This window comes from Homarus americanus, unplaced genomic scaffold (genome assembly GCF_018991925.1).
Source record: "Homarus americanus isolate GMGI-L3 unplaced genomic scaffold, GMGI_Hamer_2.0 scaffold16754, whole genome shotgun sequence".
In the NCBI taxonomy this organism is placed as follows: Eukaryota; Metazoa; Arthropoda; class Malacostraca; order Decapoda; family Nephropidae; genus Homarus; species Homarus americanus.
Window position 1 is genome coordinate 83,865 of NW_024747040.1, and position 13,636 is coordinate 97,500.

General features: G+C 37.3%; 1 protein-coding gene across 7 annotated transcripts in view; it reads left to right on the forward strand.

Annotated features, from left to right (window-relative positions):
- LOC121879466 (NF-kappa-B inhibitor-interacting Ras-like protein 2) overlaps window positions 1–13,636 on the forward strand; it is a 35,027-nt gene that overhangs the window by 13,714 nt on the left and 7,677 nt on the right. For 6 of the 7 annotated variants that reach the window (XR_006091341.1, XR_006091342.1, XR_006091339.1 and 3 more), the window contains 2 exons: window positions 69–306; window positions 908–1,082. Coding sequence is in view for 1 of the 7 variants with exons in the window: in XM_042386115.1 (XP_042242049.1) it covers window positions 69–302 (234 nt within the window). In the remaining 6 variants the exon portion in view is untranslated. Of the gene's footprint in view, window positions 1–68; window positions 736–907; window positions 1,083–13,636 lie in introns of those variants that run through there. The other variant, XM_042386115.1, reaches the window with a different exon arrangement.

Below are 13,636 nucleotides of genomic sequence, written 5' to 3' on the forward strand. Positions count from 1 at the left end.
GAGGTAGGGAGGCATCTTTGTTACCCTTGCTGTCTTCTTTAGTAGCTGTTTATTAACATTCACCACAGGTACCAATAATTGTCTTGGGCAACAAGAGTGATACAGCAGCTACTAACCGTGCAGTCGACACAGCCACGGCAGAGCGGTGGGCCTCTGCAGAAAAAGTACGACTGTGGGAAGTGAACGTTCAAGATCGTACCCTTCTGCTGGAGCCCATCATGAACCTTGCTTCTCGCCTAAATCCACAGCCAAGCAAAACATCATTTCCTCAGCTCACAATGGGTCGCAAAAACAAAGACTAATTAGGTATACAGCACGTGGATAGATTGTTTATGTATAACTAAAAACCAAAGAAAGAGAGATAGAGACAGATGTGGAGGTATGTTTTCACACTTGTGGGATGACTTGCAGCATAATCTTGTCTCTTCATTCTCCTCTCCTTTTTCTATGCACAAATATTATCTGCATATAAAACACACACACACACACCATCAACCCTTAACTGTTACATTCCAGACTGTACCAAGTAATACTGTAGTACTGTTGTGTTAGAATACAGGTATAGAGGTTATGATGGTAGACTTGTAATAGTTTGTTTTTTCCTAAAAAAAAAATACAATATGTGTTTGTAGTGTAGTTAATGATATATATTTATATATTTTCTTTTGTAATTTATGAGGAGGTCCTTGTAGGATCTGTTAATGTACCATTTAGTAAATAAACAACATTAACAAAGGTGATATTATTAGTAGAAAACCAAAAAGTATTTTCTTTGTCATTGTATAGTTAAAGATTTATGCACTGCTTTGCAATATGAAAAATTATTCTTGACATTTTCAAATTTTGTGAATGTACAGTACAGTACAGTACTCTGCTAACAGCCCTTATACTGTACTGTTTCCCACAGTAGGACTACAGTGCTCAGGGGAGACAGTAACATCACCTGAGCTTAACATTACTGTGCGAGAAGAATGTGTGGCCATCCGTGTGCACATCTTGGTCACCTCTGCCAGGTCAAGCTATGTTTTGTGCACTAAGAGACAGGATCATTACTAAGGCCACTGTGAATTTGTAAAAAAAAGGTAAAAAAAAATCTGTTCTGTTATATTTTCATCAACGTCAGCTTGACGTGTTGTTTGTTATATCAGTTCTTGTTATTTTTTGTTGAAGATTATTAGCTTTTGGGTATATATATATATATATATATATATATATATATATATATATATATATATATATATATATATATATATATATATATATATATATATATATATATATATATATATATATATATATATATATATAGATAGATATAGATATAGATATAGATATAGATAGAGAGAGAGAGAGAGAGATGCTGTTTAGTGATGGCATGTAAGATATGATATTCGTCAACTCATAATTTCAGGTTGATATACGTAATTTATTTCATTTTCTTGTACTGTACTCTGTTATGTGAACGCACATTCGTTCATAGAATATGCAAAAAAAATAAAAATAATAATTATCATAAGGTCATAAACATAAAGAGAATACAGTAAGCAGTTCTTACCTGGTCCGCCTGCTAATCGACAAGTACTCAATAACACGCCAAAGTCACAACATTAATATCAATGCGCAGCAATAGAACAATGCACAGCGATCAATAATATACAGAACAATATAGTAAAGTACAGATCACATTGTTCAAAGGCAGGGTAAACACTAGTGTAATAATGGCCTGGGTTCATAGGTGGCGCAGCTGTAGCACACCCCTGCAATACATTGAAACCAAGGTATGTACCCCCCTCTGGTTACCAAAAAATACCATTTTTTATTTTTGCCTGAAAAGCTATAGTATAATGATTTTTAAATTAATTTCTAAAATTCAGGTTGGCTGCTTCATAGGTAATATCTTATATAGCATCTCCCTTTCCAAGTGGTTTAGTGTCAGCCTGGGAAATACAACGTTGCCACGATCTCTGAGTGGACCGGGAAACACACAGTATCACACTCGGCATTTATTTTACACTGCTTAACTTTTTTATTTTCTCCTTATTTTAATATTAGACTCATGATTATATAATACTGTACTGGTTAGTTAGGTGAATAAAAAAAAGGAATATAAACCTAATTTTTTTTATTATTTATTTATACAGTACAGTCAACCCTCGCTTTACGCGTTTCCACGTTTACGCGGTATCCTGCTGAACACGAAATGCTCACTTTCCGTGGTGTGTGTACCCTTTTACGCGGAGAGCGGCGCGAGCAGGGTGCGCACAAGGTCGCCCAGTCATCAAAACATTACCGAGTTCTTCACCCGCCACCCACCACAGCCGGCCCCAAGTCAGTGATAGTGAGAATATGGACTAATTTGGACTTTGAGGGGTTTGACAAAGAGGCCCTGCAAGCCTCTGTGGTGGATAGTGATACAATTGATACAAGTGATACAGGTGAGGGCCAATAATCTGCCCTCTGCCTCGGAACCAACCCCCCATCTTTTCTACTAATGTAAGTGTTCTAATATTATTGATATTTCTTTAATTATTAATTGTGTGTGCATACCATCATAAAATTAAGAAGTTATTTTTACTACAATGTAGGTATTGTGTCTGAAAAAGTGGAGTTTGGGGGTCGGCCCGGTCTCTATTTCAATTAATCCCATATGTTATGTTGTTCACTTTACGCGTTTCTCACTTTACGCGGGCCGCCGTGGGTTCAATTGACCGCGTAAAGTGAGGGTTCACTGTATATGGCAATTTTGAATGGAATACGATTAGCAGAGGCCTCTGCACCACAGCAAACCTGCCATGGTGAGTTTCAGACATCACTTTCATAAAATAACTTACATTTACATAATTCTATTCTTATTTGACTATTTATTGTACTCAAATATGTAGATATTATTCACTGAGGCAGTTTTTAGGAGTCGGCACCTTGACATACTGTATGATATCGGGTAAGGTGGTGATACTAGTAGAGGCAAACAGGGCTCCCTCCCTCCTTCCCGTGCCTCACCGCTATATTGTGAATCCTCCTTTACCACCCACCCCTACATTTACGCTACTGCCCGTCATGTTCTCATCACGCCCACACCACCCCATGTGCACCCATAATGCATGCCCAGTAGAGATGCTCACTTGGAGCAAAGAATCCCCAATTTTTTATTTTACTTCTCTCCTGATTTTTTCCCAGTGAGTTGAAGATTGCTAACCCGAACAATTGCAGATCGTTAAATAACCAAGGGTGCTAGAAATTTTAAATCGCTAAACAAAATTATTGCTAAGTGAATGATCACTGAACAGCGCATCCCTGTAGAAAGAATGCAAGGGTGGGCCAGGCAGGTGCCAAGTATGAGTTAGATTGAAGGATTTTTGGTCAGTACTGACTGAACTCTGAAGGCATCTGTCGTCTTGCCAGAATGAAAAAAAAAACTATGGAGCTGAAAGTTGAGTTTCACAGAGTTAAACGTAAGAAATATGAAGGTAAACATTGAAATGACTTAAATATAGTAATAAGTTTTGAAAGATGATAGCATAATAACTTGTGCAAAGGTCAGTTGAGGAATTTGATATCAGCAAAATATAAACATGTTGTATTGGAGAAGGAAATTAAGAGGGAGGTCAATACAAGGCGGGAAGGAGATTAGGACTTTAACTTTGTGTCTCTGTGCTGAATAAAGTCGTCGGGTGTTTGCCAAATACAGTTTTAAACGTTGACGTCCCATAGTGAAGATCTAGAGTTTCAGTCTACTAAGATATATTTAGTCTAACCTAACCTTACCAAATTTTACCCAACCTAACCTGACCTTTCCTAACCTGACCTTACCTAACCTGACCTAACCTAATCTAACCTAAGCTAACTTAACACAATTATCTTGTAGATCACACACTATAGTAACACCAGAATTTCTTGCCTCGTCCTTCTTGAACTCTTGGCATATTTGACTTAACTCGTTCAAGAAGTTCATGAATGCATTACTTGGACAGCCTATACCTCTTGATGAACTCCTCCTCAGAGATAAGCAAAAGGATTTTGATGGTCTCTGATAACAATACCAGAATGCTATAATGCTAGCCTGAAAAATATAACAAAATCTAATCTCTATTATCTATATATTGCGGTAACTACTGCATATAAGATAAATTACTTATGATAATAGTTTACAAGTGTGTTGCACAGCTATTACAGAGAATTTCTTTAAGAAATTTGTCCATAGTATACAGTATTTAACTTTTGTTTATTGTTGTTCCGGTGATGTACGAAAGGACTGACACGATTTAAATCGAGTGATTAAAAATATCATTAATCAATTTTGTCACTTTTCTAACCTCGAGTTTGAACATTTCATCTAAAAAAATATTTTACGTAACCTAATCTAAACTTACAAACATTGGTACTTGTAGTACCTAAACACAACCAGAACAACAACAACCCAAACAGTGAAATATAGCAGAAATTTTTTCCATGGTAATTATCAGCGTGGGTCACAGATGACACTTGTAAACTATTACCTCAGCTTCTACCCAGTATATTTGGCTCATCTTATATCTTTCCGATATAATATATTGGCGAATTGGAAATGGCATTACATCTATCTATCACAAAGAAAAGTGCATTTTTTAACATACTTGAAGCTATAAGAGGATGATTGTAGGAATGCAATGCTTGATAAAACTGGAGAAGGGGCGATGGGGAGACGAAAAATCTTCGGAGTTGAAAGGAAAACATCACTGGGGTACACGGCGGTCTCTTTAAAATATATACATTTCCATTGGAACCGGTTATTAGGACATTTAAATATTTGTTTTCTTTATTATCTCCTCTTAATTTCCATATATTTCAGAGACGTTTTCTATTCATATATAACTAGTTTGAGGGATAAGTCTTTTGGGTGCCTACCCACACCCGAGGACTTATCCCGAACTTTCCAATGAGATTGCCGGACTACCAAATGGTAACCAGACAAAATTTGGTTTAAAAAAATGGATTACGGCCCAGAGGGCACTTTCGGGTTTCTAATAAGTAACCCGAATGTTTAAAAAAATGGCCGAATGAGTGTGTTGTGGAAGAGGTCGGCCTCCTGCAGCGCCTCCACCACCTTGCCCGCCGCGTCTAGGTACTCTTGTGGTACCTAAGGACTTAAGATCATAACTAATTGTGACCAGAGCTTCATCAACGAAAAAGTCCACAAACTACGTAGCAAACTCTCGAAAATAAGAAGATTTAAAAAACTGAACATACCAAACAAAAGGAAATTATACACGGCACTAATAAAACCAGTAATGTGCTACCCGCCTGTACCAACCAACTCATTTAGTGCGACGAGAATCAAGAAACTTCAAAAGGTACAAAATAAAAGCCTAAGATTCATATATAACATCAGTTACGAAGAAAGAGTAACAAACGAAGAACTCCATAGAAGAGCCAACATCAACGCAGTAAACGTAGACATCTACAACCAAGCAAAAAGAACATGGGAACAAGTACGAGAGTTAGACTCAGAAACTGTAGTTAACCGGCTCGACAACGAACCAGTAAGAAGAGCAAGAGAAGAACACGCTTGGTTCAGATTAAGCATAATAAGAGTCAACAATCCACCACCAATACCAAAATACATCTAAAAATTATAAAATTTAATACAAAAACAAAAAGAACTGTATAGCCAATAAATACTGTACCTTCAAGTCAAGCTTCAATCTTTCAATTAAACCATAAAGATAGGACCACCTCCTTGTGAACAAAAGTAACAAGTTGGATCCTACACCTCTTCTCAGAAATTAAACCTTCCTACTATAAACAAAAAGTTTCAATTCTCTAAAACAGAAAAATGTTTCTTTAAAAGATGAGAGTGATCAAAGGACACTATCCTTGGCCTCTCCAACCCTTGTCTTCTTGCCCCTTCCTTCCACTCCTATTAAAACAAAAGATACATTGCTCAGCCAGCTCCACAAGAACCTGGCTAGAGGTCGTCACCCCTTGGAACAATGGCTACTGCAAAAATAAACATATTTAACTAAATGAAAACAGTCTTGAGAGCTAGAACCTAATCACGCAAGATGTAAGTTCAAATATAATTATTATAACCTCAGCATATCTGGTTGAGCCCGGATACTGTCAATCTCTTACTTTCCTTCAAATTTCCTCCCTCTTTTTCCTTGATCCTAAACGAATCCCTCCCCCCCTCCCCCAAATTGCTACCAAAGTACTTCCAATCCTAATCCCTGTCCTCCCACTCAGCATTACAAGCACTAGCCCTCTACCTTATCTACAGACATCAAGCCAAGTCAAGAGGAACATCCCTTCAGTTACACAAGGACCTGAAGGGACCCTCCAAGAAACAACCAACAAGAAAGAGCAACACCACATTCATAACCTTAAAGATGGGGATTATCCTGCTAGTTACACAAGGATCTGGCGGGACCCCCCCAATCACAAAAGATGAGGAACATCCCTTCAGCAACACAAGGACCTATAGGGACCCTCCCTCCAACAAATCCTAAAACAGCACATTCCTTAGGATCACACTTTAAACCTGCTTAGCTTAGCTTATCTAACCTCCCCTGGAGACTGAGGAACCTTGAGTACAGAGACAGGTTAAAGCATCTTAATTTGCACTCCCTCGAGAGACGTAGATTGAGGGGCGACATGATAGAGGTGTATAAATGGAAGTCAGGGCTAAACAAAGGGGACATTACAAAGGTACTCAAACTATCCAACCAGGAGCGAACTCGTAACAATAGTTTTAAATTAGACAAATTTAGATTTAGGCACGAAATAGGTAAACATTGGTTTGGAAATAGAGTAGTGGACAACTGGAACAAGTTACCAAATATCATCATTAACTCGAATACGCTGGATAGCTTCAAACATAGGTTGGATGGATATATGAGCAATAGGGGCCGGGTGTAAATGGGACTGCCCAGTATGGGCCAATAGGCCCGCTGCAGTTTCCTCCATTCTTGTTCTTATGTCACTGGTGAAACCACAAACTAGCTTCCGCAAGGTGGAAGCCCACCTGCTATCATTCTCCTTCTGCTACTTCTTAACTATACCTTGCCTAAATCTCCTGTTTTCACCTCAGAGCCACGGCTCTCTATCTCGGTGTTCTGACTGACTGAAGGTGATTCTACTCAACGCTCTTAAAATTTTATATATATATATATATATATATATATATATATATATATATATATATATATATATATATATATATATATATATATATATACACACAGTAGTACTCGGCTTAGCGGGTCAATGAACCACAGGGTACCTCGTTAAAGTAACAGCGTTAGTGAACAACAGAACATATGGGATTAATTCAATAGAGACTGGCCCGACCCCAAACTCCACTTTTTGACTGACACACAACTATGTTGTAGTAAAAATTTTATCTTAACTTTATGATGGTATGCACAATTAATAATTAAGAGAAATATCAATAATATTGGGTTTTTAACTGCATTAGTAGGAAAAGATGGCTGGGCACCGGGATGGGGGTTGGTTCGAGGCAGAGGGCAGATTATTGGCCCTCACGCAACATCATTGTATCACTATCCACCACAGGGGCTTGCAGGGCCTCTTTGTCAAACCCTCAAAGGTATATAAGTCCATATCCTCACTATAATTATCACTATCACTGACTTGGGCGGCTGTGGTGGGTGGCGGGTGAAGAACTTCGGTAATGTTGTGATGACTGGGCGACCTTATGCGCATCGTGCCCTTGCCGCTTCTCTATATGATGAAAAATTCTGCGTTAAGTGAAAGTTCAGCTCTGGCGAAACACAGCATATATGATAAAAGCGTTAAGTGAAACCGTTAGGCGGGGGTAATATGTATATATATATATATATATATATATATATATATATATATATATATATATATATATATATATATATATATATATATATATATATATATATATATATATATATATATATATATATATATATATATATAGTGGGGTGTCTTATAACTTGAGCGTGGTGGTTCAGAACCTCGATTAGATTTATAGCATTCATCATTATAGGATTAATCTGTTCCAGGCCCCAAATACAACCACTTAACACTGGAAAAATTCTGTGGAAAAATGTAAAAAATACAGTACTTTATCTTACCTAGTGTTATTCAGCATGCAGGTACCCTAAACACTGGCACATCACTATCACTTCCACTGGGAGTCTTGGCTTTAAGGTCCTCAAACAATTGTCTGGCCTTCTCTCAATTTAAGCTTCACTAATGTTACCACCTGCCATTTCTTTCTCCTTTATCCACACTAAGAGTAAATTTTCCATCTCTTCAATCACATTACACTTTGCTTTGCTAAGTCTAAAATTCCTAGCCACTTGCACAGTTTTTAACTCCTCTTTATTCTTCAAAACGTACATATAGTCGATTTAGCCATCCCATACTCATCACTAAGTTTAATGCTTCTTCCATTCTCACGTTTCTTTATAATTTCTTTCTTAGTTTCAAGGGTTATTAGCTTTTCTTTTCGCTTTGGGCGACTCATTGTTACAATTGTATACTTGTATAACAAATAGTTATACAAATACGCGATTTCCACATCAAAAGACGAAATTTCAACAATAACAGTGGTGCACTGGCTACACAATGAGACAAAGATGGCGCCTGGCGCTCTTGTTGTGGGTCAGCAGTACAACAATATTCATCACCGGCGAAATAGTCCCGTATTCATCCGCGTTCGTTTAAGGGGTTAGGTTCGTTTATAGCATTCTCAATTTTATAAAGTAAAACTTAGATTATGAATATTCGTAGTAGGATCCGTTAGTTTATAGCATACTTACTGTATATATATATATATATATATATATATATATATATATATATATATATATATATATATATATATATATATATATATATATATATATATATATATATATATATATATATATATATATATATATATATATATATATATATATATATATATATATATATATATATATATATATATATATATATACAAAGAAAAAGAGTTCCTAAGCTCGTGTAATTCACATCTTCAGGGTGAGTACAAGAGCTTGGGAACTGTTGCTGCTCCTAGATCTTCACCTACAGTGATTTACTTGCTTTATATATATTTCATTAGCCCAATAAAAGCACGCGGACTTCTACATACAATCAACCTCAACTGCAGATTCGAACCCCGGCCTGACCTGCATGACGAGAGCATACCTCTGGTGGTCCAGAGGTAGCGTTCCCTGTCACAGTCATGGGCTCGTGGGCGCATCACGTTTGAATCCTGGCGGGTTGAGGTGGCTGATTGTATACGCCTTATATATATATATACACATACAATCGCCCCTTCATACACGGGTTTAGCATTCCGCGGATTACGCCGTCGAGTTGCCCCACTGGAATATTCTGGACATTGAAGTAATTAAGTACATTCAAAATACGCTTTCGCGGCACGAACACTGCACCGCCGCTCCGCTACCTCACACACACACCTGCATAGCTCCCCTCACTCAGTCAGTCTCGCTGTAACCCACGCCTGTGTTGACATCCAGCATTATGGTTATAAAAATATTACATTTCCGTGAATGTATTATATCAAGCACAGTATGAATAAGAATATCACTAATATAACAGAATTTAACGAAAACTATTTAAAAGCAGTACTTTATATCTTGAACATCAGAAGGTTAGGTAAAGTCTTTTTGTTTTCATGTAGTTTATCTAATTTACATTAAAATACCCTATGCATTATGTTTCAAACAACTTCTGTTATTTCTGAGAATATGGAAATGTAATATTTTTGCTGAAATAGCTGACTCTTTAATATTTCGAGTGGGAAAAGTGGCAAAAACAATGACTTTTCGCTTTCTTCGTTCAAAAGATGTTACCCCGTGTCGCTTTGAATGGTTTTCGTTAAACTGTTGTATTGTATCAATCTATCCTATTCACTTGTGATGCAAGGCAGTTTTTTAGTGAAAACCATTAGAAAAGTGATTACGGTAACATCTTTTGAGCGAAAGAAAGTGAAAGTCATTGTTTTCGTCACGATTTTATCACTTTCCACTATGTCGTCGTCATTTCAGCAAAATATTACATTTCCATGTTCTCAGAAATAAATAGTAGTTTTGTTGAAACACGCAATGTACAGTATTTAATATTAAAATGCAAAAGAGCTATAAAAACAAATTATACACCGTAATGTACTGTTAGCATCACCACTCATCCCTCTGCTCCCGTCCAGGTCACCACTCCTCCCCCTTTCGCTCCCTCTGCTTCCTCCTCTGCCTCCTCCAGCTCCGCACCGTCACTACTGCTGGAAACCAACAAGCACAAATGTTTTGTGAATAACTGCACCTCCACTTCCTATGTACAGTACTGAACTGTACTGTGCTGTGCATTTTTATGGAAGCAATAAACGCAGCAGAAAAGCTGCAGTAAAAAAAGAGATAAAATTTCACTTTTACTGTACAGTACCTATCCTCGATTTACAGGGCCGGTGGTCGCCGGGCTCATCGTCACTCAATTCCATAGCGGTTGGTGAAGTAGAGCGGCGGTGGATTCAGCTTCTTCCTCACTGCGCCAGTGATTGATGGTGTTAAATCTCTCCTTCGGTGATCAAGAACATGGTGATGAGGGAGTTGTCGTCTCTTTTCTTTTTCATTTCTTACATGATGTTTTGTATGGGCAAAAGCTTGTCATCCATCACATGATTTCCAGAACGCACCATGGAGGGTCCATACTATAAACCAGGATTTTTCAGTGTCTCAATATTCCGGTCATCTCCCCAACTTCTCCAACGTTATTTCTTGGTGCTCTTCACTTCCTCATCTTTCCTTTCACTTCTCTTCATTGCCTGGTCTACTAACTCCATAGCGATCCTCCTCGGTCCAGCTCAGTGTAGTGCTCTTCAATTGAAAGCTCCCCTAATCCCCGTCTCTGCCATGTCCTGGAAGCCTTCAGCGGCCACTTTCGCCAGCAGTGCAGTCTTTCTGAATATTTTCATTAAAATCCATCAAATCATTTTTTTTTCCTTGTCATCGTCTTAAGCACCAAACAGCTCCTCCCAGTCTTCTCCTTGAACAGGCTAGAGATGCGTGTTTTTTAGTCGTTTTCATTTAAAAATGTTACTGCATGTATATTTTTACCCTAAACTGTGCCTGAATGAATATATTCTCAGAAATAAATAGTAGTTTTGCTGAAACGTGATGTATTTCCAATGTAAAATAGGATAAAATACGCCTGGCCAACAAAAGACTTTACCTAACACCTTCCAATGTTCAAGAAGATGTTACTTTCGTTTTTTTTAATAGTTTTTAGGTTAAATACTGTTATATTACAATGATATTCTATTACGTAGTTTTTCTTTTTGTTTCCAAATTTAATTAACAAAAGATTGATGTTTCAAATGTAATGAACAAAATTTATGTCTAAGTATCTATAAATAAACTTTAATAAATGAATACTTTATGTTTTACATCGTCCTGTATACCATACATGGATTTGGCTACTTTGGGCTTGCTATGATGGCCATAAAGAGATCTGCCCTAGCAACTGTGCGACACTCACAGCTAATTGGTGCGTTGGTGCATCGTTTCCATTGTTTACTGGTAGGTTTACTGGTAGTTACTGGTAAATATTTTCAACTCATATTGAAACTATTACCGCTTAGAGGTCGACCCCAATTTTTGCCAAATAATTTGGTCTTAAAACTCAACTACACACAGGTATATACGGTAAATATGACATGGCAGCACATATATACAGATTTTTAACATCCACGGGTATCTCTGTTACGTAACTTCAGCAGATGTTAAAGGGCCTCTACTGAACAGTTTTTTTACTGGAAACCATTCGAAAAGCGTTTACGTTAAAATCTTTTGAAAAGCGTAAAGTCATTGTTTTTTGTCATGATTTTATCCACTTTCCACTGTAATAGTACTGCCATTTCAGCCAATATATTACATTTCCATATTTATTTCTGAGAATATATTCATTCAGTCACAGTTAAAGGAAAATATACTTGTGATATAATATTTTAATGAAAATATGGTACAGTGAGTTCTGCTATAACGCGTGTTTTGATAACGCTTAATTTGCTCTAACGCGATTTATGAATTCGGAACAATATTTGTATAACGTGAACGCTTGTTTGCTATAACGCTGATTTTGCTTACTATTTCTCCAATTTTGTGGTATTAACTGTGAATATGGTAAAGAAGAATATCTCCAAAAGCCGTTCTGATGATAGCCGGTGATTATCGTAAAAGAAAGGATATAACACTTGAAGAGAAGCTCGATGTTATCAACCTCAAAATTCACCCTTCTCCCCATCAAGTAAAGTGTTACATTTACTGTATGATTTCATTATTAGATATGAATGTAACATTTATTTAGACTGTGCTAACCTTTGTGTAGGCTAACTACTAAAATTTTTCGATTTCAAGTAGTATCTGCACCTAACCCTATTTTCTCCTTAAGCCCTGTTATTTCTATTACGCGATTTTCTATAACACGATATTTTACAAGAACACAATTATCGCTAATAGCAGAACTACCTGTATCGTAGTTTTCTTTTGTTTCAAATTTAATTAACAAAGATTGATGTTTCAAATGTAATGAACAATAATTTATGTAAAGTATCTATAAATAAACTTTAAAAAATGAATCCTTTATGTTTTACATCATCCTGTGCATACCATACCATGCATTTGGCTACTTTGGGCTTGCTATGATGACGCAAAGAGATCTGCCCTATGTAACTGTGCCGACACTCACAGCTGGTGGTGCTATGCTGCCGTTTCCATTGTTTACTGGTAGTTACTGGTAAATATTTTTCAACCTAACTAAACTATTACCCGCTGTTAGAGGTTTCGACTCAATTTTTTGCCAAATAATTTGGTCTTAAAAACTTGAACTGGAAGATGTATACAGTTAATTCAACCCACGGCGGCCCGTGAAAAGTGAGAAACGCTGGAAGTGAACAACTATAACATATGGGATTAATTGAAATAGAGACCGGCCGACTCCCCAAACCCACTTTTTTCAGACACAATACCTACGTTGTATTAAGAATATCAATAATATTAGGTTTTTTACCTTAAATTAGTAGAAAGATGGCTGGCAATACGGGATGGGGGTTGTTCCGAGGCAGAGGGCAGATTATCTCACCTGTATCACTTGTATCAATTGTATCACTATCCACCACAGAGGCTTAGGACCTTTTTGTCAAACCCCAAAGTCCATATTAGTCCATATCCTCACTATCATTATCACTGACTTGGAGCCGGGCTGTGGTAGGTGGCGGTGAAGAACTCGTAATGTTTTGATGACTGGGCTTAACTTTTGGCCTGCTCGCGCCGCCTCCTGCGGCACAAACACCGCTGAAAGTGAGCATTACGGTTTCGCAGGTATCACAGAACGTGGAAACGCTGTAGTGGACCGCAGAAAGCAAGGGGTTGACTGTATACAGTAAATAAGGACATGGTGGGCCAGGGTTTTTTAGGGTGGGGGGGCGAAGCAATAGTACATGGATTTTTAACGCTCAAGGGTATCTTGTTACCTAACCCTGCATGCTAAGGGCCGACTGTGTATGTATATATATATATATATATATATATATATATATATGTAATATTCAGAAATTTCAGAGTAATTTCAAATGCCC